This window comes from Pseudorasbora parva, chromosome 3 (genome assembly GCF_024679245.1).
Source record: "Pseudorasbora parva isolate DD20220531a chromosome 3, ASM2467924v1, whole genome shotgun sequence".
NCBI classification, from domain to species: domain Eukaryota; kingdom Metazoa; phylum Chordata; class Actinopteri; order Cypriniformes; family Gobionidae; genus Pseudorasbora; species Pseudorasbora parva.
In genome coordinates, this window is record NC_090174.1 from 11,310,896 (window position 1) to 11,338,713 (window position 27,818).

The window sequence follows — 27,818 nt, forward strand, 5'->3', positions numbered from 1 at the left end:
TCTTTATCTTAAGCAAAAGGGCAAATAGATTATGTTACTTGTTTATAAACTGACCAGTTGTCTTAAATGATCATTTCTTACAATTCAGATTTGTTAGTGTTGTTATCGAAGGGAAAATTCACCCAAAAATAAAAATTCTGTTATCATTTACTCTCTATCAAGTTGTTCCAAACATTTATGAGTTTCTGTCTTCTGCTGAACACAAAGGAAGATATTTGGAAGAATGTTTGGAACAACATGATGGGAGAGTAAATTATGACAGAATTTGTATTTTTGGGTGAACCAGCCTATCCTTTTAACTACTAAAACTATTAAGCATTATTTCCGTTTATTAAAAATTAAGCTGGAATTAAAGTTAATATAACAATAATATCAATTTCTGCCACTGAAGCGAAGATGGCAACGGCCCGGCCGTAGACCTTTTTTGTTAGGTTACAGAAACGGTCTACGGGTGACGTCACGGACACTTTTTTTTTTTTTTTTTTTTTACAATCTATGGAAATAACTAAGGACCTTGGCATGAGTCTCGAAAAATAGACTGTAAAAAGATTGACTGTTTCTATAGGAACAGTGCAGCTGCAGTGACTAAATGACTTTACTAATCGATGATTGGCTCTTTTCTTTAGAAGGCAGGACTTATTTTCACCTCACAAAACTGATTTTCGGACAGACTTCTTAGGCAGTGTAACAGTTTAATTATCTAAAGCAAAATAGAGAGAGTTTTGGTAAGAACAAAACAAATATTTAATTAATAAATTAAACAAATTAATTAATATTAAATCTATTAAATATTTATTTCTAGAAATGACATCAAAAGTGGAAAATGTTGATTACATTTTTTTTACATTTACACAGAAACTGACCAGCAAACACTACTTTCAGTTGTTTTAAGCACATATAGTAAACAACAACAAAAAATACAATAAAATATATCATTATGCCCATTTTCGCAAAGTAAACAGAGTATGTTAAAAAAAAAAAGTATATTATAATATATTATGTCCTAAATGAATACATGTAAAATATTATTTATCAACTTTTTAAATGGTATTGTTTATCAGCTTTTTAAACTACAATATGAAATAACTATAATATTTCTTATTTCAGTGTAGGTTAAACTTCTCCTTTCAGTGCAGGCTAAAAACAACGGTCCTTAATAAACTACAAAACCCGCGAATCAACACAAACGACCTAGTCGTGTAGCGTGATTCTATTGGTGGGTGTCTCTGACGTCTTTATTCCACGACAATACAGAAAAAAACATGGCGTCGTTCGCGGGAGATCGCTGGAGGGAAGCGCTTAAGAACCACGATATCTTCACAAAATTACAAGAGAGCCGTCATTTAGAGCCTCAGGGGACTAGCAAAAGAATAGCCAAGAACCTTACATTTTGTCTGAATGGCGACCTTTTTATATGGGATAGTGTTGAGAGTGTGTTTTACACGACAAATTTGCGACAGCTTAACGCTGACGGCGACACAGACACTTCTAAATATCAGGTGAGTGTCTTTAAATAGTGTCTTTCTGCTGTAGTTGTTTCACTGGCAGTGTGTAAATAGTGACCGAGCTCTCCGCAGACTCTGCTGTGCATCAACCCGCCGCTGTTTGAGGTGTGTCAGGTTCTCGTCAGCCCTACGCAGTATCATGTGGCTCTCATCGGTCAGCGTGGAGCGACGATACTGGAACTGCCGCAGCGCTGGGGCAAGAGGTCAGAGTTTGAGGGTGGACGCATCCAGATCAACTGCAAGTGAGTGAACTTCACCTTTACGGGAGCTGCGTTATTCCTCCACTAGTGACCAGGTTCTTTGGTTTTAAATGTTTTCTTCTTCACAAGGACGATTCCCGTGGCTGAACGCTTCTTCACCAGTTCTGCTTCTGTGACACTCCGACAAGCTGCCTGGTATCCCTGTGAAACTGAGGAGCCTCATTTAGTTTTACTGACCTCAGATAACACCATGAGGTATCTAAAAATAAATGTCTGACAGCAGTGTTAAAGATGTCTCCCCAAACAAAATAATTATTGTTATTATTGTACTCGAGTGTTGAAAGAATGTATTTCCCCCTAGATTTTATAATCTCAAGGAGCCGCAGTCCCCTGCCAAAGTTTTATCTGTGTCTCAGGTGGATGAGGACAGCAATGTTCATACAAGAGGGTAAGGTGGTCAGTTTTCCTCCAAATGACTATTTCGCTGCTATTTTATTATATTCGTTACAATGTTGAACTTTCTTCTTGGCTTGGTTCGCTTTCACAAGGCAACATTTCAAAGCGTACCAAAATGGGTTTATTTAAGTCACATGCGAGTACAAGTGTCCTCTTATTGGTCAGTTTCCTCTCCATCATCCATCAAAATGATTGAAAAGTTTGCTCCATGATCTTATTGTGGCTTTATGTCTAACTGTCGAGACACACACAAACAGTATATGAATGTAGCTGTCATTCCTGCTGTTAAATTATATACTACATTCTAGGGGTGTAACGGTACACAAATCTGACGGTTCGGTACGTACCTCGGTTTTGAAGTCACGGTTCGGTATGATCTTGGTACAGCAGATTTACAAAATTGCTTTTAATTTATTTTTATTCAACAGTGGTATATATACTGCAAAAAAATTCTGTCTTTAAATTAATTCAATTATAGCTAAAAGTTTCTTAAAGATAATGCTGTGAACTTTATAGGGAGTCGTTATTTGGGCTACACATTGCAATATTAACGGTTAACATTCAGTTATTTATTTTCAGGTATAATAATCAACACTTATAAGCTTCACGAGGCAGTTTTTGCATTAATTTTTAAATCTAATTATATATATTTTTCTCCAATTCGTTGTTGAAATATGATAATTTATACTCGGCTGTCAAATAATGACAGATTTATTTAAACATGGATTAAATAAACAAGACATCACTAACAGGTTAAGTAGAACATAATGAATATATAGGTTAATATATAATATAGTGCATATATTCTCAATATACATATATATGTTCTCAAGCTGTTGTCTTTCCGCGGTTGAAACACAGATTGAGCGATTACATGACATATTATACATTTCAGTAAGTTGTAATGCATCCTCAACATACATTAAGAGATATTAATTTATGTTTATTCTTTAGGAAGAGCGATCGCGTTCACTCGCGTGGCACCGCTGTTTGAACTGACGCGTACTATACTGTGATCAGTCACGTCACATTAAAGAAAGTCAAAACGGCATTTATCTTTTTTATTTTGTGATAAAATGGACTGAATACCTAATATGTTCGCGTGGGAACTTGTATTGAAGTATGTTCCACGCTTAAAACAAGCCGACTGTTAAAGATTGCATTTGTACCGTTCGTTACACACGTGCATCGAACCGAAAGCCCTGTACCGAAACGGTTCGGTACGAATACGTGTACCGTTACACCCCTACTACATTCGTATTAGTACTGCAGAAAATTCAAACACACTCTCTCTGGATCTCCCAGCGGCACTGTCTCTATTTCAAGACACACTCACACAAATGAATGTTATAATGCAGCTAGAGCAGGAGGACAGCATTCTCGCGCAGAAAAGGGCAGTTACGCAACATTTTGAAATGAGTTGCTCTTTTGGATTTCATCTGTGATAACTAATGTGCTCACTCACAGAATCAGAAACTATTGCTATTAGAGCACATTTCCTGTAATGAATTATAATGCCCTTTGGTCTGTTGGGTCAGATTGCTTTCACACCTTCAGCAAACCGCCCTCGAGTTAGTTTGCAATCGGGCGATTGTTTTGGTGTGGATCCCAGCGTTCATATCCCTAAACAAACCGAACTAAGGAAGAAAACGCACCAGAAGAACAAACGTTTTCACACAAACGCTCAGATGTAAAGGCACCCCAAGTGTAATATAATGTTAAAAACAACTTATTTTATTATAGCTAGTGTAGGTAAAGGCAACATTTCTCGTTTAGTCAATACTGAAAATATTAACTAAATAAATTAAAACTAGTACTTAAAAAAAAAAACATATTGGTAACACTAATATTTATGTTCCATAATGTAATGTTGGTAAATGCATTGACTAACAATGAGCATAACCTTTGTTACAGTATTTTTTTTATAAATACATTACAAATACATTTTCGTTGTCAGCTTATATTAGCTCAGGTCCATTAAATAATATTAACTGATACAACTTTAGATTTTAGTGTATTCGTTTTTTTTTTCTCATTTCATGCTAACTAATATAGTTAACAATGCAAGCTTATTGTAAAGTGTTACTGACATATTTAAAAAGAAAAAAGACACAACATAATTACTAAAACTAACAAAAACAGAAACTATAAATATAAAATCTAATTTAAAAGAACAAAAAATATGGTAACATGTTATTTTACAGTGTCCTTGTAACACGTTACATGTAGTTACTGTAGTAATAACTATAAATTATGCATAATTACATGCTACTATCCCTAAACCAAGCCCTATTCCTAAGCCTAACCCTATAGTATGTAAATGAAGTTAATTGTTATTACTCAGCATTTAAATGTTTAATTACACTGTAACACAGCAAAACTAGAATATAACAAATTATTAGAATAATGAAATATAAAAATAATAAAGATTCTAATATAAAAAATTATTCAGTAATAACAGTGGCTTGGGTCTAAAAATGAAGTGTTAGTATATAAATTTACTGATGTAGACCTAATAGCTGAAGTCTTTTTTCTTCCAGACGTTCCTATGCAGCGTCTCTCGGCGAGACGGCTGTGGCGTTTGACTTCGGACCGCTGGCGGATTCTCCTCATTTGAGCAGTTTGCGTATAAAGGCAGAGCTGCTGGTGTATCCGCTGTACATACTATACGGGAATGGAGAGACATTTTTGACTTATATCTCTCTCACACACAGGTAACAATCACATGTCCATAACTGTGCCATGATGATGCTGTTAAACAATACTTATTGACAAAAACATACTCATTGACAAAAACAGGGTTCCTATGGAGTTTAGAATTGGATTTCAGTAACTTCCAGGTCTGAATAAGTTTGGAAAAAAGAAAACAGCAAAAAATGTCTCTTCAGACTGTTGCACTTTTTTGTTTTCTAAAATATAAAATTAAGAATTTCTAAACACAAATGTATCATACAAGCAGTGTTTTCATGGCAGAAGTTTAGTGATCATCAAACACAACCAAATGAATTCAAGGTGCATGGTTTTTATTATGCGAAACACTTTGTCTTTACCATAAGAGAATCACTTTTGAATTTCACAAAAAAAGTACATTCCACTCAAAATAGCAACGGATAAAGCAGCAAACGATCATCGAAATCAGACTTTGCTGCTTGGTGATCATGCAAAATAAAACCACATTTACAGTGTCAAACTGATGTGTCAGGTGAGTATATGTAGGTTATAAATTGTTTTGGGTTTCTTCTCATGCAAGTGTATTATTATTTTGAGAAAACCAATGAAAAATATTTTTACAAGGACCTTATAATATACCAAATATAATGCTGTATGACTCATTTATTTTAAATATGGTCTGACAAATCTACATAGAGGTTTGGAATTTTAAGTCTGGAAAAGTAAATATGGAATTTTGAAATGGCAACTCAACTATAGGAACCCTGCAAAAAAGTAAAAATGTTTGATATATGTAGATCCATACAACTAGGATTGAACAGAAAATATCTGTGTATACGCACACACACCTTTAAAAAAGATTTCTGATATTCACCCAGATGCACCATGAGTTTTTTGTTTTTTCTGCATGTATGTTTTGTGGATATAAACATGTTTTTTCTTGTTTCTTGTCACGGGTAATGATTTCTTAATGTGTAGCCTAGCCTGTCAGAGAGATTTGCTCCATTAATCTTCAGTCTTTCTCTTAGTATCAGTAATTTAGGAAAGCCGATGGGCCCGTTGCCCATGTACCCCGCGGCAGAAGATAACTATGGCTATGATGCGTGTGCTGTGCTCTGCCTGCCTTGTGTGCCCAACATCCTGGTTATTGCCACTGAATCAGGAATGCTGTACCACTGTGTGGTGCTGGAGGCAGAAGAAGATGAGGATGGTGGAGTAAGACAGATGGAATTCAGTCTAGCTATCTTACAAATCATCAAATGCAAAAAGATGCTGAGCCCCTGTGTATGTGCATTCAGGCGGTGGAGAGATGGTCCAGAGGCTCAGAGACTGTGCCTTCACTTTATGTGTTTGAGTGTGTGGAGCTGGAGCTGACGCTCAAACTGCCTGCTGGGGAGGAGGAGGAGATTATAGAGTCAGACTTCACTTGTCCAATCAGATTACACCGAGGTGAGATCATCACACAAGCGCTCACCATTCATACTTCCCAAATTGAATACTTATAGTATGCCGTCAAGATGTGTAATTTGCTAAAAATAAAATTGCTTTTCACCATGTACTACTATGTCAAAACTGCAGCATGACACCACAAACCTCTTTACATTTTTTACTAAAAATTTAATTAAATACATTTATTCACCAAATATGCTTTAAATTGACTTTTATAAAACTACAGATGACTATTTCATGTTATAACACGCAACCATTTTCAACTGTGAATTTTAAGAAAGGTCTCTAAAAACATTAGAATTTTTGAACCTCTTTAGTTTAAAAGAATGTTAACAACATTTTCACTTTAAATTGAACTTTACTGTGTGTGTGTGTGTGCGTGCGCGTGTGCGTGTGCATGCGTGCATTGGGTACGAAAAGTATTCAGACCCCCTTAAATGATTTTAGCAAATGGCTGCAATATAAATTTAAGTTAATTTTTTTCTCATTAATGTACACACAGCACCACATATTGACAGAAAAAGACAATTGTTGACATTTTTGCAGATTTATTAAACAAGAAAAACTAAAATATCACATGGTCCTAAGTATTCTTTTTCTTTACTGTGACACTCATATATTTAACTCAGGTGCTGTGGTTCTTCTGATCATCCTTGAGATGGTTCTACACCTTCATTTGAGTCCAGCTGTGTTTGATTATACTAAGTGGACTTGATTAGGAAAGCCACACACCTGTCTATATAAGACCTCACAGTGCATGTCAGAGCAAATGAGAATCATGAGGTCAAAGGAATTGTGGCAAGGCACAGATCTGGCCAAGGTTACAAAAAAGGGTTAAGCCTCTCCTCAGTGCAAGACACATGAAAGCCTGCATTGAGTTTGCTAAGAAAAAAAGAAAGAAAAAAAAAACACCTGAAGGACTCCAAGATGGTGAGAAATAAAGTTCTCCGGTCTGAGGAGATGAAGATGTAATTTTTTGGCCTTAATTCTACGCGTTATGTGTGGAGAAAACCAGACACTGCTCATCACCTGTCCAATACAATCCCAACAGTGAAGCATGGGGGGGACAGGACAACTGGTTGGAATTGAGGGAAAGATGAATGCAGCCTAGTACAGGGATATCCTGGACGAAAACCTTCTCCAGAGTGCTCAAGGACCCAGACTGGGCCGAAAGGTTCACCTTCCAACAAGACAATGACCCTAAGCACACAGCTAAAATAATGAAGGATTGGCTTTACAACAACTCCGTGACTGTTCTTGAATGGCCCAACCAGAGCCCTGACATAACCTAATTGAGCATCTCTGGAGAGATCTAAAAATGGAAATAATCTTTTTTTAATAAATCTGCAAAAATATCAACAATTCTGTGTTTTTCTGTCAAAATGGGGTGCTGTGTGTACATAAATGAGACCAAATTACCTTAAATGATTTTAGCAAACGGCTGCATTGCAATATAACAGAGTGAAAAACACACACGCACACACATTTGTTTTTGTGAAATGTGGGGGCGTACCATTGGCATAATGTTTTTTATATTGTACAAACCATATTTTCTATCCCCCTACAATGCCCCTGCCCCTAAACTTACCCATCACAGCAAAAATTCAGCATTTTTACTTAAAAAAAAAAAAAAAAAAAACTCATCTTGTATGATTTATAAGCATTTTGAAAAGTGGTGACATATGAGGACATTTCCTCATGTCCCCACTTTTCACAATGCTTATAAATCATACAAGATGAGTTTTTTGTTTTGTTTTGAAAAAGTAAAAATGCTGAATGCAGGCTTTCATGTGTCTTGCACTTCTGTAATACATCCTTGACATACCCATGTCATTATTGTGATTTACTCTATTTTGATCACTACCATAGACATCAGTGCTTTTATCCAAATAAACTTCTATAAACTTTCCCAGTACTTCTGTGATAATTTTAGTGTTTGTAACTCGTAACTGATACCTACAGCAACTATTACTTGATCCTTCAGAAATCATTCTAATGTATATTTGGTGCTCAGGATGTTGTTGAAAACTGTTTTTGTTTTTTCCTCAGTTTAATAGGCAAATGTGATCATTTTTTCCAGGTTTCTTTGAATAGAAAATTCAAAAGAAAAGCATTTTTCATGTTTAACATTATAAACATCTTTACTGTCATATTTGATTAATTTACTGCATCCTTGCTGAATAAAAGTATTCATTTCTGTCAAAATGTTTTTGCTTCAGATCCTCTGTGTCAGCACAGGTATCACTGCACCCATGAGGCCGGAGTTCACAGTGTAGGACTCACCTGGTTCAAAAAGCTACACAAGTTTCTGGAGTCTGGTGAGCACATTTACTTGCATTTAATTATTTACATCCACAACACTGAAGTGGAGTGTTTGAGGGGCTCTATATATTGTATTTTGTGCAGGTGAGGAGGATAAAGACAGTCTGCAGGAGCTGGCGGCAGAGCAACGCTGCATAGTGGAGCACATCCTGTGTACCAGACCTCTCGCTAACAGGTTGAAGAACTCTTGCAGGAAATTAACATTTCAGTGCTCTGGTATCAGAAGCAGAATTTAAAGCCAAAACCCCAGATCTCTTGTGAAAAGCCCGATTTGCAAACGTTTAAGCAAACCTTAAGAGATGCTGAGTAAGTGCTGTAGATTACTGGTGCTTATTTAAATTCTCCTCTCGTCCCATGTCTCTCCCTTTCTCAGTTTGCCGGCTCCTGTTCGTGGGTTTTGGATAGTGTCAGACCTGTCCCTTGGAGCCACCATGATCTGCATCACGAGTACCTACGAGTGTCTTCTGCTCCCTCTTCTGTATGTGATGAGCACTTTCTGGCTCCTTTTTTTTTTAACCTATTTGTTAGATCGGGGTTTCTCAAACAGGGTTTGTGAAGGAACTGCAAGGGGTTCGTGAGTTAATGAAAAGCTAATAAAATAAAGAAATAAATGGGGCTGCATGATAATCACTTGTTTTTTTACAGTACAATTTTACTTACAACCTGTTATTTTAGTATCGAGATACTTATTACTATTTTGAAGTAGTTTGCTATATTTTCCGGTTTCTTTTTAATTATACTTTTTTGTCATTTTGCTGTTTTGACGTTGTTTTTTTTAATGTCTTTTTAAAAAGTTTTTATTTTTAAACTAAATTATATTTTATTAAATTCTTCTTTATTATATTTTATTTTTAAACTGGCAACTAGTTTAATTAAAATAAATGTTTTATTCCATTTTATTTTCAGTTAATATACATTTTATTTCAAGTAAAGAAAATGTTTTGTATGGTTTAGATTTTAGTTTTAGTTATTTATAATAACCCAGTTTACAACAGGATAATATAATAGTTCTTTTGTTATAAAATTGCTCTCATGGACAAAGGGACCTTGAACATACAAATTTGTTTAAATATTACCTTCTAATCTCTGGATACTAAGTAAATATTTTACATCTAAACAGTTTGGCTGACAAAAATGTTTAGGAACCCGTGTTAGATTATAATTGGAAGTAAGTTACTTGCTATCTGATTTGTATGATGCTGTTAGTAACAGTACAGTACAAATCTGTGTACTTGACTTGTTGCTAACAGTCTCTCTTTAAATCTCCATGTAGAAGTTCTATTCGTCCACCATCCCCTCCTTTGCTCTGCTCTCATCCGGGGGTGGGGTCAGACAGCTCCCCTTTGCGTGGATTGGCTGAAGACTCTTTCGAACAGCATATTCGCAACATCCTGGCACGCAGCTCGACTAATCCGTTAATGCTGAGGTAAAATGTGACCTGCTTTCATTTTTATAAACCCTGCGCAAAAAACAAGCTTAAGATGTTTTTACATGGTTCTAAATGATCGATTACCTGGACTATCAACTAAACTACCTTGAACCTGCAACAAACCACCTATCATTATCTAAAAATCACCTTAACCACCTTAACATTGTTACGTAACATTGGTTTGTGATGTACAGATTTCTCGCTGTGTGTGTGTGTGTGTGTGTGTGTGTTTCAGAGCAGGGGATAAGGACTCTTCTCCTCCTCCTCCAGAATGTCTGCAGCTGCTGAGTAGAGCCACACAGGTGTTCAGAGAAGAGTATATCCTCAAACTGGGTCTGGCTCATGAAGAAATGCAGAGACGGTAAAACTGATATAAAAAAGCTGATATTTAGAATAATTTTTCTCTTTCTCTTTCTCTAGAAAGTAATATAGATAACTAAATCAAACTAGCAAGTCTGAGAGCCAGTATGTTGTGTGAATTAAACATTTCAAACAAAAACTGTTCTTTTGAAGAATCCTGAAAAACATGCATTACAGTTTCCACAAAAAAAGTCACAGTTTCCCAGTCTGCAGTGGTCAGTATCTATCAATAGTGCTCCAAGGAAGGAACAGTAAATGGACTGCATTTATATAGCGCTTTTAACAGACCCTATGGCCATCCAAAGCGCTTTACATTTTTGCCTCACATTCACCCATTCACACACCGACGGCGACGTCAGCCATTTAAGGCACCATCCAGCTCGTCGGGAGCAGCTGGGGTTAGGTGTCTTGCTCATGGACACCTCGACACTTGGTCGGGTGGAACCGGGGATCGAACCACCAACCTTTCGGTTTGTAGACAATCTACATGAACCACTGAGCCACTGCCGCCCTGAGTTCAACAGTGTTGAACCGTCGGCAGTGTCATGGGCGGCCAAGGCTCATTGATGCACTTTGGGAGCGAAGGCTGACCCGTGTGGTCCGATCAAACAGATGAGCTACTGTAGCTCAAACTGCTCAAGAAGTTAATGCAGGTTCTGATAGAAAGGTGTCAGAATACACATTGCATCAGAGTTTGTTGCATATGGGACTGTGTAACCACAGACCAGTCAGAGTGCCCATACTGAAAAGCAGCAAAAGTACCAACAGTGGGCATGTGAGCAGCAGAACTGGACCACAGAGCACTGTAAAAATGTGGTCTGGTCTGATGAATCATCTCATGTACATCACTACATTACATCATGTGGCTGGCTGGGTGCGTGCGCGTCGCGTACCTAGGGAACACATGGCACCAGGATGCAAGCCGGCAGAGGCAGTGTGATGCTTTGGCAATGTTCTGCTATACCTTGGCTTACTTTGACACGTACCACCTACCTAACCATTGTTGCAGCCCATGTAAACCCTTTCATGGAAACGTCAGGATAATGTGCCCTGACACAAAGCAAAACATTTTCAGGAATAGTTTGATGAGCTCAACGAGTTTGAGGTGTTGACTTGGCCTCCATATTCCCCAGATCTCAATCCAATCGAGCATCTGTGGGATGTGCTGAACAAGTCTGATCCATGGAGGCCCCATCTCGCAACTTACAGGATTTAAAGGATCTGCTGCTAACATCCTGGTGACGGATACCAGAGCACACCTTCAGTATCTAGTGGAGTCTTGCCTCGATGGGTCAGGGCTGGTTTGGCAGCAAAAGGGGGACCAACACAATATTCAATATTGTCATAATGTTATGCCTGATTGGTGTATTTCACAATAGTATTATTATTTTTAATCAATTAAACTCAGCTTTAATGAACATTAATTATTTGAAAAACAAAAACAAAACTACTGACCCCAAACCATGGTACCAATGCAATAGTATGCAAATAATTTAATTCTATACTTGGTAGTGTAAAAAGGTGAGTAGTTTTGTTCCACATGAAGTTTTTATTTTATGATTCTCTCCCTTTTAGAGTAAAGCTCCTGACTGGACAGAAGAATAAGCAGCTGGAGGATCTTGCTCTTTGTAGAGAGGAGAGGTGACCACAGCACTGCCCAAATAACACAAATCACAGCCACACGTACAGAAACACATTTAGCTCAGCTGAGTCACAGAGAAGAACTAAATGCATGAGTACTACAGAGACACATCACACTAGAGAGCACAACCTCATGTTATTATGGAGTGTGGAAAAAAGCCAAAATATACGAGGGGGCTGAGAACAGGAGAGTCATAAATGCTGTGGTTTACTGCGGTGGCACTGTGCTAAAGTTGAAAAATGTGATGGTGTGTTGTAGGAAAAGCCTGAGGGAGGCCGCAGAGCGATTGGCTGATAAATATGAAGATGCCAAGTACCGTCAGGAAGCCATCATGAACAGGTTTACCTTCCTGTGAATTTAATTGAATAGAAAATGTTTTTGATGTAGGCATGTTTTAACTTTCATAACTCACTTCCTCCTCGGTTATTGAAACTATGCTGCTAAAACCACTTGAACGTGTCTGTGTGTAGAGTAAAACAGGTTTTGGGAAGTCTGCGTAGTCAACTTCCTGTGCTGTCAGACAGTGAGAGGGACATGAAGAAGGAACTGCAAACCATCCACGATCAGCTCCGTCACCTTGACAACGGCATTAAACAGGTCTGTTCTGTCTCTGTTTTTCCTTACGCTGCTTCATGTATCCTAGTTAAACCTAGTTTATTTTGGCTGCATTACTCTGTTGCCATGAGTGGAGCGGATGTACGTCATTTCCCCAGTGTCATTGTGTGCTTTAATGTGTTATCAGGTGAACATGAAGAAAGACTATCAGAAGAAACAGATGAATACAGGAGCATCTCCAGCTCGCTCCAGCCTCGCACTCAACGCCCACCAGAGGAAGTGTGTCCAGGGAGTGCTGAAAGAACAGTACGTGCAGAAAGTTGACACCTGCTTTGCTTTCACACATATACCAATGCCAATGCGAGAGTGTGCGCTATTTATACTTTAACGTGATACCATGTATTAGAAAAACACTTTGTTGAGGTCTATTGTTGGTCCATGACCATTCTCTTATTCTGGAGTGTGATCAGGTCATATTACACCCCAAACCAAAAGAAATTATATTTAGCATTAAGAAAAATATGTTTTGCATTGTGACCTTTTTATGTTCTACAAGACACTAAGAAAAATAGAATTGTCTAGCCTGCAGTGATGTTGAACTCATCTCTGTTACCATATTGCAAATTAAAAAATGTGTTACACTTTGTGTAACATGCAAAAAAAATCTGTTACAGTAACATACATCACTGTTATTGCTACTCAAAAAAGTTCCGTTACTGATGCCTGTCACTGTTGCCTGTTATAAAGGGTTAGTTCACCAAAAAATGAAAATTGTGTCATTAATTACTTAATGGTGGGGTAAGTGCTTTCGTGTAACCGTTGTTGATATTTCAAATCACCAAAACAAACACACCCCTACCCCCAAAAGGGTCTCGGCCCTATTTTGATAGCTCCGCCCCACACATACGCAACCCAGGCAACGACTACGGCAGAATCTGTTATTAATCCAGGTTGAATATTTAATGAAAAAGTCATCCCTTTTATCACAAAAACACAAACCGTTCTCATGAACAACTCGATAGTACACGAGCCTCGACAGTCCAACTGACGACATATTAAAATTATGACTGGATAAGGGTTATATAGATCATGAAAAGATGAAACAAACATATATTAGGAGTATAGTATCTTACCTGTCGAACACATTTTGTGAGTTGACGCTTGAAACCTTGAAACACTGAGGGGAATTAGATGCTCCATACGGTGTGGAAATGAACGGGTCTTTATCATCGCTGAGGTGAGCCACAATACGATCACAAATGGACAAACAAGCGAACATGACACGAGCAAAAGCAGCATATATTAGTTCTCGGCTAATGTCCGTTGTGTGTGTCTTGGGTTTTTAATAATGACGCGCACTGAGCGCGCTCTTCTCGCCATCAATAGTTGACACGTCCCTTTTTCCTTTTTCTAAAACGGTTTTGAAATAACACTTACCCCACCTTTAACCTAATGTCGTTCGACACCTGTAAGACCTTCGTTCATCTTCGGAACACAAATGAAGATATTTTTGTTGAAATCCGATGGCTCAGACAGTCCTTCATTGACACCAATGTCATTTCCTCTTTTAAGACCCATAAAAGGCACTAAAGACATCGTTACAAAGCCCATCTCGCTACAGTGATTCTACAATCATTTTATGAAGTGACGAGAATAGTTTGACGAGATTTTATGAAGTGACGAGAATGTGCGGAAAAAAAAACGAATAACGTCTTCTATAGTGATGGGCCGATTTCAAAACAAAGTTTCGAACGGTTATGAATCAGCAGATTGATTCATGATTCAGATCGCCAATCTCACATGATTTCAGAGGTTTGGCGGTTTGACACGTGATCCGAATCATGAATCAATACACTGATTCATAACGGGTCGAAAAACAGATTTGAAATCAGTCCATCACTATATAAGTCGCTATTTAGTTTTTTTGCGCACATAAACTATTCTCGTCGCTTCATAAAATTATTGTTGAACCACTGTAGTGAGATGGACTTTGTAACGGCGTCTTTAGTGCCTTTTATGGGTCTTGAGAGAGGAAATGACATTGGTGTCAATGAAGGCCTGTCTGAGCCATCAGATTTCAACAAAAATATCTTCATTTGTGTACCGAAGATGAACGGAGGTCTTTCTGGTCACAGGAGGGTGTGTAATTAATGACAGAATGTTTATTTTTGGGTGTACTTACCCTTTAAGACACCCTATTTGCTGTTACACAAAAAAACTTGATTGTGTAAAAAAAGTTACACAAAAAACACGTTACCGTAAATCAGTTCAAATCATTAATTCTTCCCGCTTACTGTTACAAAAAATAATAAAAAATCCTTTATGACCGTGTAGAAAACGTTACAACGTTATAAAAAAAAAGCTAATTATTGTTACGCAAATGCTTCCCTGTTACAGTTACACAGAAAAAAAAAGCCAGAAAATATATTTTTGGCTCATGTGGATGAAAGACAAACACTTAACATTAATACTTGCTTCACTGCCCTACAAACCCACTTCCAAGCCACGGCTACCGGTTATCACTTGTCCACTGTGGCACTGCCCCCACCGCTGTTTTCATTTGTATCTATGGTAATAAAATAATTTAGTTCAGTGTGAGCTGAATGAGTCTCAGCACAGACCAGCAGCAGGAGTCAGATTTCATTCATCACGAGAGTAAAGAACTGAGCTGAGTGAAGCATGGCAGTCATTCATGGTGCGTGTCCAGTTTAGCGCGTTTTCAGATCATGCCTATGGAAGCTTAACTTTTATAGGACATCATTGAAAACACTCGCTTTGCTCCACACTGCTCTGTTATGAATTCCTGAGCGGCTGTGACGATATAAACTATATAAATAAAATGGCAATATTTGCATCATCTGAGGCTTTTTTTACAGACCTTTTTCATCTCAGGGGGGTGGGGGATGCGGTATGCTAATCGCTGAAGTAATCGTTTAAATACATATGTATGATTATGTACATTCATACACTATATGGACAAAAGTATTGAGACACACCTCTTTATTATTGAATTCAAGTTTCAGTCAGACCCATTGCCACGGGTGTATAGAATCAAGCACCTAGCCATGCAGTCTGCATTCTCAAACATTTGTGAAAAACATTTCTGAAGAGCTCTGTGAATTCAAGACTGGTACTGTAATGCCACCTTTGCAATAAGTCAGTTTATGAAATTTCATCCCTGCTAGTGTTCCAGACTCAACTGTAAGTGGCATTATTGGAAAGTGGAAGCAGCAGTTACTTTGCCACAAAGAGAAAAACCATGTAAAGTCACAGACCGAGCGCTGAGTTGATTCCACCCAGTGGTGATTTCTTTAAGACTGCAAGGGAAGCTCGGCTTCCCTTATAATGTCACAAAATTAATGGTCAAATATGTACTATTATATTAACATTGTATTGACTAAAAATGCGTTAGAAAACGTTCATCTCAAAGACGAGTTCGTTCAGAATCAAGTTACATATAGCAGGTCGGCTGACTCGATTTCCTTCTCATACATTCCCGCAGTGTCACAGTGCATTTCCCTATTGAAGCCCAGCGTCCATTGACTTCAATGGGGCTGCTTTGAACGTTTTTTTTCAGCGCTTCGAAACTAGACGGTCATTGGATAAACGCTGCGATTATGTCCCGCCCACGGACGCTCAGCGTCTCTGGGGGTGAATGGGGAGTGGGCTGGCCCGGACGCTGAGCTTCTGCGTGATGATTGGAGGGTCTGCATCTCCTTTTGACTGACAGCGATTCTGTACTATAAGGAATCACTGAAGCTATTCGCTCTGTCCCATCGCGGATTTCTCAAGTTCAATCGAAAAAAAACTGCTGCAACTTATTTCTTTGATACTTGCTTGGCGAAATTGCTTGATTTTCATCATACATTTCACACAATTATACACCACATTCCTTGTTTCAGTTTTACAGTTTAATATTTTTTTTAGATCATTCATTTATTCACAGGGTAAAATACCATTTTCTTGAAAAGGAACGTAGGGCAGAATTTACTTTTAAATAAATAAGACAATTGGCCGAAAATGAGCTTCCCCTCTCTGACAGACCAGTAGCCGCCACTGATTCCACCGGTATTAATATCAGTACAAAAAATGTGCGGCAGGAGCTTCATGGAATGGGTTTGCACGGCTGAGCAGCTGCATCCAAGCCTTACATCACCTTATCAATGTAAATGTTTTCATAATGAGATGACAATACAGTCTCTGGTGTAATGATCAGGTGCCCCAATACTTTTATCCATATACAGTGTGTGTGTGTGTGTGTGTGTGTGAGAGAGATGGGTTTTTACCCCTGATAGAACACAAGAACATCCAGTGTGAGTGTGTACCATATACTGTAAAAAAATATGGACGTAGTGTCCATGACGTCACCCATAGGATTCCGATAAGCCGTTCTGAAGCTTAAAGTATGGTCGAGCTGGGCGTTGCCATCTTGTGAGCGAGTCATAGCGTGTCACTCCCGGATTACAGAAAATGGGCAAAAAGGCGGGATGTGCGCGGAGCTGAGGTGACGCAATAACTATAGACGGCGGATAAATGGCTATCCACTTGTAACCACGCCCTTAATTATGCAGAACTTTAAAGCTTTATATAACGTAAACGAATGAGTTATAAAAAAATTCACCCCCCTCAGAGTTGTCATGAAGATCAAAATTAGCATTATACGCCAAAACCACAATTTGTACCAGGCTGTAAACATGTTTTTTTCTGCTTTAAAGTTGAGAATTTTAACATGGGGCTCAATGACATTCTGCTCCCTTCTGGAGCCTGTCCCTAGTGGCCAGTTGATGAATTGCAGTTTACATTACTTCCGTATTGGCTTCAAGAGAGATCACGGGAGGTTGCCGCTTGGTGTGTACACACATAGGCCACTACCTTTTAACTGTTAGTCCGGTGACCCTGAACTGCTTTCTTCTGTCCTGTAGGGGAGAGCACATCGCTGGAATGATGAAGCAGATAAAGGACATCAAAAACCATTTCAGTTTCTGATCATCAGCAATCAACAGTCCTCGTATTATTAGCATGAACAGCGTTTTGAAATGACAATAAAGCCAAATAGCATCTACATAGACCCTGAGTTCCTTAAAGGATTGCATTTGACCAGAAGGTCTTTAAGAAAGAGCTACCATTTTTGTATAAACTAGTGTCTATTTTTATAAGTTGTATGTACATGTACACATCTCAACAATAAAGAGTTCTGTACATTGAAGTGACTCTTTCCTGTGTATGTGCTGCTGTGAGAGTTTATCAGCTGTGAGACGGCAGCTTTGGACATCGGCGTTATTTCCTGAACTGAGACAATGGCTTATCTGAAGAGGTCATGCTGGATATGAAGACTTTTCCCTCTTTTCCTTCCCTCCGATAATATAAAGGCGGACTGTGACGAAGGAAAAGATCATGTCAAGAACAAGGAGCTTGTATATTTACTGTAGTTAAGGGTTAAGAATGTTCTGGGTTCGGTACATGTCTATCGTTAGTATCTGCATTGACTGCTCCTTTAGTTTGCAACAAGAAAATATTGGGCATTTACAAGAATTTAATTTATAATGGAAGTGCATAAGGCAAGGTGTTGTAAGCCCATTTACACCACAGCAAAAAAAAAAAAAAAAAGGTTTGGTGAATCATATTTCTGACAAACTTGAATTTGGCAAATCAAATTTATGGAAAGTCATTGATAAAAAAATAAAAATCATAGCTAATACAATTATCAAAATTTAGATAAAATTAGCTATGAGGCAAATCGTAATTGAGCCAATTTTGACTTCTAATTGACTCATCTCATAATTCTGACTGGTCATAACTGTTTTTGTTCCATAACTTCCACTTTGTTCCGTATTATGTCTGCCAACATCGACATCACTTGACTTTTTTCCCCTCATTTGTCAATTATGATTTACCAAAGTATGAGTCTTAAAGGGATCGTTCACTTTAAAATGAAATTCTGCCATCCTTTACTCACCCTCAAACTGTTTCAAACCTGTATGAATTTCTTACTTCAGCTGTACACAAGGGATGGTATTTTGAAGAATGTCAGTAACCAAACAGTTAACTAGAGCCATTGACCTTGTAAAAAATACTATGTTAGTCAATGGCTCCAGTTAACTGCTTGGTTATTGACATTCTTCAAAATACCATCCCTTGTGTACAGCTGAAGAAAGAAATACATACAGGTTTGAAACAGCTTGAGGGTGAGTAAAAGATGGCAGAATTTTCATTTTAAAGTGAACTATCCCTTTAAACATGTTGACATGAGATTAATATGATCCTTGCTAACCTCATGAAATCTACTGACTTGAAATCCACATAAAATTGTTTCAATTTGTTTTATTATATAGATATATACAGGGATATGTACACAGTACAGTATATAAATTTGCAAGGGCTTCTGTATTTGCAACACAGCATGCAAAAAACAGAACCATAACTGTTAATGTGAATGAATCTTAACAATTAACTCATCACAGAACCAGCAGAAGTGACTGTCATGAATTATAAATTATACTGACTGAAAAAAAAAACATTTTAACAAAATTGGTAGTTTCCTAGTCTTATATTTTTTATTAGAGTTCCAACAGTGTCTTCTAAAGAAAAAATGTAGTTCCTAAAATTTTCCGATGTCAAAACTACATTTCTGTTCTAGTGAAAAGTAGCAACTTGATGTGTGTTTGAATGTGAAGACGGCACAGGAAGTGTGAGCGTTATAACTGACAGGTAATTAAAAGAACACCACCACAACACACATGGTCTTAATATAATGCACATATTCACACAGAACAGCTTCATCTTCATCATCAGTCCACGTACACACATCACAACAGCAGCACTGGTCATACTAAAGTAGCGTTGGTAAGTCCTGTGTAACGTTACTCATCAGATGGGAGTTGCTAAAGTGGTGGGATGTGCTTAGGAAGCTTTCAATTCATTGTATTTATCGATTTAAAAAGATGCACGTTTTCATAAATGGAAACCTGTGACTGAATTTGTTTTTCCAAATATCACTGATACTCTCTCCTTTGATTACAAAATTAGCAGACAATGTTTACCATGCAGGTAACGTTACAGGCCTTTTGACTTGCAATATTTGAGCCAATGTTTGTTTTCAAGCAATGCACATTTTGATTAACATACTTGGTTAAAGGGTTAGTTGAAAAATGAAAACTCTTTCATTAATTACTCACCTCAAACCCGCAAGACTTTCGTTCACGAGAGCACCACCACGGCGCATGCGTATTGACGCGACAGCCGTATTTATTTTGTTGCGCAATCTTGCGCGAAGCTATAAAACGGAGGTTAAACTACTGAAGTCACATGGCTTTACATATTTTCTGGGCCTTGAAAGTGCTTGTGTAGCTGTCATTGAAGGGAAAGAAAGCACTCAGATTTCATTAAAAATATCTCTTTGTTTTCTGAAGATGAACAAATGTCTCACAGATTTGGTATGACATGAGGGTGAGTAATTCATGAATGACAGTATTTTCATCTTTGGGTGAACTAATCATTTAATTCTACAGCCTGAACTAAAATACAATTCAATTAATTATTATTATTTTCTTTTTAAAGACCATGTTGAAATCATGTTGAGCACTTTCAGTCCTGTAATTTTGTTCATGAATTTTTGCCATTTAAATGAACTGGATATAAAAATCACATACCATTGTTTCCAGTAGTTGAGTTGCATCGTCTCGTATCCATTGTTAAAAAAAACAAACGGCAGCAAGAAAATGATTAAAAAAACATTAGCCCTTTTCCATGTCTTTTCAATTTGATTTAAACTATCCAAATACGCTGCTTTGAGTTTTTAAGGTCAACATGATCAACTTTGGTTCTATATGAAATTCTATTTACGCTGCCCGCAAGACATACATATATTATTGTACCCCTTAATTTGGTACACAAAACACAGGATTCGGTTTAAGAAGCCACTTAGCCGCATACGGCATCACTGTGACAGTACATCATTAGCATAGTGTGCTTTGATTAATACACAGACAGCAGGATGATGGGTACCCACCTTCTGAAACGGTGCTGTTGCCTTATAACTGACGCAAATCAATCGAAAATCAAAAATATGACCAAATGTAAACTAAATATCATGTGTCTGCAATATCCGTCAGAAAGAAAGAAATATGGAAAAATAAGCAAAAACATCAGTCTGAAAAAAGTAGCATTAAGCAAAAGTTGTCCAATTGTTAGGAAGTAAAAGAAAAGATTTTAGGGGATCTCCTAAGATGGGCGTTGAGGGTAAACGATACGACACAGCCAGTGAAATGATCGGTGGATGAGAAAACGTAGGCGACTGGAATCAAAGTCTTGTGTATTAACTTAACTAATGCAATATACACACGTAATCTGTATACAAGTATGTACAACACACTTCAGGAGCGTCTGTTTCCTTCATAGATCGCTGCTGCTAATTCAGCAGACGGAAAGACGAGGAAGGGAGAGGGGAAAAGACGGAAGAGATGGGAACTTTGGTAGGGTCTGGGAATGGGAGTGTCACATCCATTTTCTCATTTCCTGAACTGAATGAGGAACAAAAGATGCGTTCATTGAAAGATGGGCATTTCCTCGTGGCGAACCCTTCACCCGAACAGAGTCGGGAGTCTTTCTGTGCTCTTGTGAACGCATGTATAAGCTGGACAGATAGCAGTAGTAGGTCAGTATCAGTAGTGTTTCTCCAAGACCTGCAAGCTCAAGTCTTCCTCACTTGAGTCGGGCCGAAGATCTTGAGGTACAGGTGGAGTGTGTATAAGAGTGCATGTGGAGGAAGGAGGAAGTCGTGAGGAGGAAGTGACATCATGTCTCGGGAAGCTGGCTGATGTCTGTAAGGTTGGTGTCGTTGAGGATGGCACGGATCCGCTCTAAGGAGTCCGCTTGCCGAATACGCTCCATCTGCACCTGCAGGAGAACAAAAGCATTGTATCCGCAGCTGCACTTGGCATAACTACAGCGCTCACAATTACACAAACTGCCTTTCCAAACACTTTTTGTATCATTTTTTTTTTCTGATTAAAAAATAATGTACAATACAGTTAAAAGTTTGGGAGTTTTTTTGTTCAATGTGTTTGAAAGATGACTCATTTGCTCATTTATTTGATCAGAAATACAGGGAAACCAGTAATACTGTCAAATATTCGAATGTAATGTAATCCTGTGATGCAAACCTGAATTTTCAGCATCATTACTCCTATCTCCAGCGTCACATGATCCTTCAGAAATCATTCTAATATGACGATTTGCTTCTTATTATTAATTCTGAAAACAATGCTGCTTTATATTTTTATGGAAACTACACTCCATTTCTTTCAGGATTCTTTGGTGAATAAAAGTACAAAAAAAAAAAAGTTTATTAGAAACAGAAATCTTTTGTAACATTATAAATGTCTTTATTCTCATTCCTTGATGAATAAGAAAAACGTCACAAATATTTTACTGACTCCAAACTTTTAAAGATGAATCACGTTTCAAATTGGCAAATGAACAGACATTAAAAACTGTTTAATTCATGTCTAGTGAAGCGCAGTTAAAACTAAAAATATAATAAATTAATAAACAACTTGTGAATTGGACAAATAGATAGATAGTAATACAACTATTTAATAATGTATTATTTAAACATGTATTTATCACTACTTACTGCTCGCGGGGATATAGTTTGAATTGCCACTTCTCCGGTATCAGATGGTGAGTGAAGCCTGCTATTGTCCAGGTTAGAAAAACTGTCCGTGGTAAAATGGGCCAAGCAAACGAACAACTTTTAATTAAATTGTTGCGGTATCTGGTTATAGATAAACATGCCTATTGACAGTTTTGTTCAGTGGGAAGGGTATGAAAAGTCCCCACGTCCCCTGCACAGCCTGGAACATAACATCTATTTCCATGATCTGCCATTTTTGCTATCCTCACGTGACGCATGCGCTGCCATATACAAATGTTGGGGGCGTACATGTTAATGATCCCCAGTGATTGCGTCACAGTTGACGCTCGCCTGAAAATCACCTGTTTTTCTGTGGTGTTTTTCACAAACAAGATTTACATATGAAGGAGGAAATAATGGTGCTTGAGACTAACTGTATGTGATGTCTATGTGCTGAACTCTTGTAATTCAACTATGCCATGGTTAATTAAATTTTTCCTTTTAGGGTACCTTTAATATTACATAAAGACATAGTAAAAGACTTGACTTGTACTTGACAGTAGATTTAGCTATGATGATTGTTTCAAAGCAGCTTCACAGTGTTAAAATAGGAAAATATTGAAACAAAATTTGATTTGGCTGTACAGTCGTTCTGGAGAAAACAACCCATTACCCATGTCATCAGCACATTTCAATTTATCATACAGCGGTCATACAGTTAATTTAGTAATTCATCTTATTTGGATATTTAGTTGAAATTTAGATCGACATTTTAGTGTCCCCAACTGAGCAAGCAAAGGCGACAGTGGCAAGGAACCAAAACTCCATCAGGCCATGAGGGCATACTGTACAACTGTACCCAATATATTTCTTCAAGTTAAACCAACCTTTTGTTTTGACGGTTGCTGTGAAGACCTTTGAGTATCTGTGTGTTTATAATATGACAATAGTTTTCTCAACTGAAACGGTAAATGCTCATGAAGTGACAGTTTATGCGTTCATGCCTATATAGTGACACGACAGAGGCTAAAAAGACAGCGAGTGTCACGCGTACGTGCACATGTGAGAGTTGCGCATCTACACCATTCATTCACACAGCGACGCAGAACATGCAGGATTAATATTTAAATAGTATTTTGCAGTTTAATATTCATAGACACTAGTATATAATATTTGGCTACAGTCTGGAGCCTGCGCTTAGATAAACACTGAAGCGACTGAACGAAAACAGCTGTGGTTACCTTTACTCTTTAAAAAAAAGTTTTTTATTTAGTAAGACAGCATGTAGTACATAAATAAACTATGAAGGAAACATTTACAGAATAAATTCCTGCATCCAATTTTTTCTTTTTTTTTGGCTCAATTCTCGGTTGTTCTGGCCAAAGCAGCTATCACCTCCCAGAACGGTCTTAACATTCTATGTAGAAGTGTTGTGCTTCATGTTCTAGTGAAATGTGTTTACCTGAAGGGTCTGGGACAGCTTGACAAAATCTCTCTGGACCTGCTCGCTGACGTCCAGCTCAGTCTGAAGTCTCTGTGCTTTGTCTTTCTCTTCAAACACCTGAGTCTCCAAAGCACTCTAAGACACACAATTTTTTCAAGTTTACTTCGACTTTCAGTTTACTTTATAAATCATGCTTATATAATGCTTATATATATGCCTATTGTTCGATGCAAATCCTGTTGTTTGCATGGTCTTTCTGAGAATCCTGCTTATCTGATCAACTGATCATCACATGCACTGGAAGTGCTGAGTTGACTATGAACTTTGCAATGAGTTCTTATGAGAAACATAACTCAAAGCTCAGCATGTAGACGTCTAATGTTAAGCCAGAGAGCAGTGGTCAAATAAGAATTCAGACCTTGCTGCCGAGGGCGTCTTTCAACTGTTCCTCCAGACTGTTCTTCAGGCCTTGGACGTTCTCCAGCATCTGTCTCTTCTCCGCCAAGCTGCTCTCCAGCTGTTGTAAAGATCAACAGATCGGTCAACAAGTAGAGAGGCAACACAACAAATCACAACAATCTTTAGGTCATATTTCATTTTGCTTAAAGAAAATGTATGCATACAATTGTAGATAAACAAAATGGAGAAATTACTTATTGTTGCATTTAACTTGAGAAATGACAAACCCCCTCACCCCCAATAGAGTTATCATTGTTAACTAAAACTATTAAAAGCAATTCTGTTTACATTTTCTGTTTAAACTGAAATAAAATAAGATACAACTATTAGTTAAAAAAAATGTAAAAGGAAAATTAGGAATGTTGCCTTGCAATAAACTGAGATAAGTTGCAAACTTAAGCACTAAAATTGGGAAAACTAAAACGGGAAATAAATAAAAAGTAAAAATGGCTACAAATAAAACAGAAAAATACATGGACCCTAAACAGCAACATTTAAAATAATATTAATAATCAAAAAAGACAAAAGCACAAAATGGAACTACAAAAAAATAAATATATATATATTTTTAAATGAAAACTAAAACTATAAAAATTAACAGCCAATTCAAACTATTATTAAAACTAAAAAATAACACTGGCCCCCAAATTCTAGTTACTTTACTATACTATACTATAAATAATATATTTTTGGGATATAGATATTTGGAATTACTGCAATAGTAGCTAACTAAAAGGGAGCCAATACTACATTTTTCAGTACTTGACCTTCTGCCCTACCTGTTCCTTCTCACTCTTCACTCGTTCCAGTTCCGTTTTCAAGCTGGAAAAAGATGCTATAAGGTGGAAGACAGACAACAACAGAGAAGAAACATGGTCACATGCCATTGCTGTGTTTTGCATTAGTCAGACACATGTAGTCAATGCATGGCCAGTTCTCCTATGACAAGAGCACAAGTACACCGCGAACATTTTCCTCAGTAACAAGAGGAATTATATGCTCAAAGATCTGTGTGTTAGTTCTGCCTGAGCCTGAATGAAAATTGAAAAACTGTGACTTGACAATGAATTGAGCATGACTTTACAAATACTACATCTCAAGCTTGGCATACTGTATCTGCATTCTGCATTGTGTCACAAGCAGTCATAAGGTTGCACTGAACAGTGCTGGGGAGTGACTAACTAAAAGAGTGCCAATGCTACATTTTCTCAGCATAAACAGCTGAGGTACCATTTCAAAACAATGTAGAATTTTCAAGTACTTTAACAAATAACAAAGCACTACAGTCCATGTTTTTAAAACTAACTGTGTAAAGCTTTCCAGCTGAGGTAATAATTGAACACACTCTCCAAAATGTCCTCACGCTCTTTCGTTCTGCTGAATTGAACTTGTAATTAAAAAAAACAACAACTATTTGTTAATCACATCTTTGTATAGGAAATTGCTGCGCTGCTTTTTCTTGTAGCAAATATTTAGTAAAATACTGTCATTCGTTACCATGTCTTCTAGATGTGCCAATATATGATAAAAACAATATATCACGATAATGAACCTGTACAATATTGTTATTGTGGGCACTTCAAAATGCTGTGACCAATTTCTTATTATGAATTATTTAGATTTTTAGAGTTGATTTTAAGAATATGTTTGCATCAACCGGTTAAAATGTACAACACTGCCTGTATGCTGTGTCAATGCAAACAACAACACGGATGAAAAGCATGGAGTGAGGGAGGTGGGCTGAATAAAAATGAAATTCACACCCTGACAGTAGAAATGCAGCCGCGAGCAAACGTGTAATTCCGGTAAAAGAAGCAGCTGTGCTACTTTCTGTTTCTGAACAGTACTTATATGGCTCAAACACCCATTCAGATGTGAGTATTTGCTATGGTGTTTATCACAACGATGAATACTTAAACATTTTTACATTTTAAGCTGGACTAAAACATGCACTAGCCTAGATATTGTTTGAAAATGTTCTGATGTTAAAGGGTTACTTCAGCGATTAGCATATGGCTTTGTATCAGTAGAAACCCTGGAGATATTCAAATGATTGTGCTATCCCCCCTCATATCCCCCTGAGACAAGAGATTTATGCATTTTATTTCTGGAAAAATTCCTCCTCTGATGCAAATTGACGATATTTGCATCATAGGAGGAATGTTTGGCCAAAGGACTACAGCCAGCAGAGGGAGCCATTTTTCCGCATGTTTTCAACTCGCGCCTGGGGGATGGAGATCACACTCAGAGCTCAGCTCGCAGCCTCAGGCACTCATTTAAACGCAATGCTTAATTTCTATGAAAGTTAAGTTTGCAAAGGCATGAACTGAAATGCGCCAAACAACTCGCGTTGTGAATGTATGCCGTGAGTGTAGTCGCGATTACCTCAGCTCTCATCACGAGAGCTCAGCTCATTTATCTGACTCCTGCAGTTAGTGCTCAGTGCTGTGATACTCGTGCGGTGACTCACTCATTATATTGAACAGACACGTTCAGTTTTTAATTGTAGTGTCTTCTCTAACTCAGTCACAGTAATCCAGTAGGTGGCTTTGGTAATGGCCTCATAGGGCAGCGAAGCATTCTGGGAAATGTAGTCCTTCATCCCCATGAGACAAAAATATATTTCGGTTTTTTCTCAGTCTAGAAGGCATTTTTTAATTTTAAAATGTGTAATTTCACATTTTAACTACATTGATGACCCAGTTTAAATACAGATTCATCTTCCCAGCGCTGAAGTACCCCTTTAACTTTAGTTACCGTAATTTATTAGTGAACATAAATGTTTTAGAAGGATTTTTATTGTTAGTTGTTAATCAAATATTAATTTCAAGATTTATTAATACATCATTAAAATCAAATGTTGTATCTGTTAATATTAATTGGACCTGAACTAACATGTATTTTAATTAAGTAACATTAACAAAGAACAATATCTACATTTGTCACAGAAGTTGTTATACTATATTAATGTTAGTTAACGGATTAACTAATGGGCATCGCTGTAAAGTGTTCGTTTTCACATTAAACTGTTTGAAACATTTATCCAATTTATACATATGTGTGTATTTTTTTATTGTATTTAAATGTTCTTTTTGCTATATGAAAAAATAAATAATTAAACCTGTTAGGAGGACAACAATTTTTGATACCTTAATCCAATACAGTGAAAAAAGCTTAATCAATTATTGTTATTTGAAAATTTGATACGGTCGTATGCCTACTGCATCTAAATAAAGGTGGTTTTCAGTTGTATTTAGCGTATTTTATAACCCTAATTAAAATATTCAATATTCTGTACTGCTTAATCAAAATAAAAAAATATTAAAAAAATTAAACCAAGTAAAGCACATGTTCTTATTCTGATGGACACATTTGCATCCAATCATAACCTGTTTAACTTGGAAATGTGTCACATGGAAGTAAAACGCTACTGCTCCAAAGTTTCGGTGATTTATTGGGGTGATTATTCTAAACAAAAGCAAAACTTTTAATCTTGGGAAAAAATGCCACTCGAATGTTTCTTGAGCACTGAGCAAATCAGCATATTAGAAAGATTTCTGAAGAATCATGTGACACTGCAGACTGAAAATGTAGCTTTGCAATCATGTGAATAAAAAAATGACATTTTAAATATATACAAATTTAAAAGGTTATTTTAAATTGTAATATCTCACAATATTATTTGATTAATAA

At 37.2% G+C, this 27,818-nt stretch overlaps 2 protein-coding genes across 3 annotated transcripts in view; one reads left to right on the plus strand and one right to left on the minus strand.

Moving 5' to 3' along the window:
• Positions 1–1,232: 1,232 nt before the first annotated feature.
• On the plus strand, positions 1,233–17,794 carry nup88 (nucleoporin 88). Its single transcript, XM_067437795.1, has 17 exons — positions 1,233–1,499; positions 1,578–1,747; positions 1,835–1,960; positions 2,067–2,153; positions 4,702–4,875; positions 5,860–6,046; positions 6,130–6,280; positions 8,500–8,598; positions 8,687–8,777; positions 8,976–9,080; positions 9,876–10,028; positions 10,267–10,392; positions 11,967–12,032; positions 12,292–12,372; positions 12,504–12,630; positions 12,776–12,894; positions 17,511–17,794. The coding sequence occupies exons 1-17, from the start codon at positions 1,263–1,265 to the stop codon at positions 17,572–17,574; spliced, it is 2,163 nt and encodes a 720-aa protein (XP_067293896.1). The 5' UTR covers positions 1,233–1,262; the 3' UTR covers positions 17,575–17,794.
• Positions 17,795–18,894: 1,100 nt separating this feature from the next.
• The window catches only part of rabep1 (rabaptin, RAB GTPase binding effector protein 1), a 45,214-nt gene continuing 36,290 nt past the window's right edge, over positions 18,895–27,818 (minus strand). For both annotated transcript variants that reach the window (XM_067437797.1, XM_067437796.1), the window contains 4 exons: positions 24,905–24,960; positions 24,085–24,183; positions 23,685–23,801; positions 18,895–21,483 (listed from right to left, as the gene is read on the minus strand). In XM_067437797.1, the coding sequence (XP_067293898.1) occupies positions 21,382–21,483; positions 23,685–23,801; positions 24,085–24,183; positions 24,905–24,960 (374 nt within the window). In that variant the 3' untranslated portion in view covers positions 18,895–21,381. The remainder of the gene's footprint in view (positions 21,484–23,684; positions 23,802–24,084; positions 24,184–24,904; positions 24,961–27,818) is intronic.

Bases quoted from the DNA above. Each gene is read 5' to 3' on its own strand.
- nup88 (XM_067437795.1), top strand. From the start codon at position 1,263: ATGGCGTCGTTCGCGGGAGATCGCTGGAGGGAAGCGCTTAAGAACCAC. The intron at 1,961-2,066 runs GTATCTAAAAAT...ATTTCCCCCTAG, and splicing joins ACCTCAGATAACACCATGAG to ATTTTATAATCTCAAGGAGC. The intron at 6,047-6,129 runs GTAAGACAGATG...ATGTGCATTCAG, and splicing joins AAGAAGATGAGGATGGTGGA to GCGGTGGAGAGATGGTCCAG.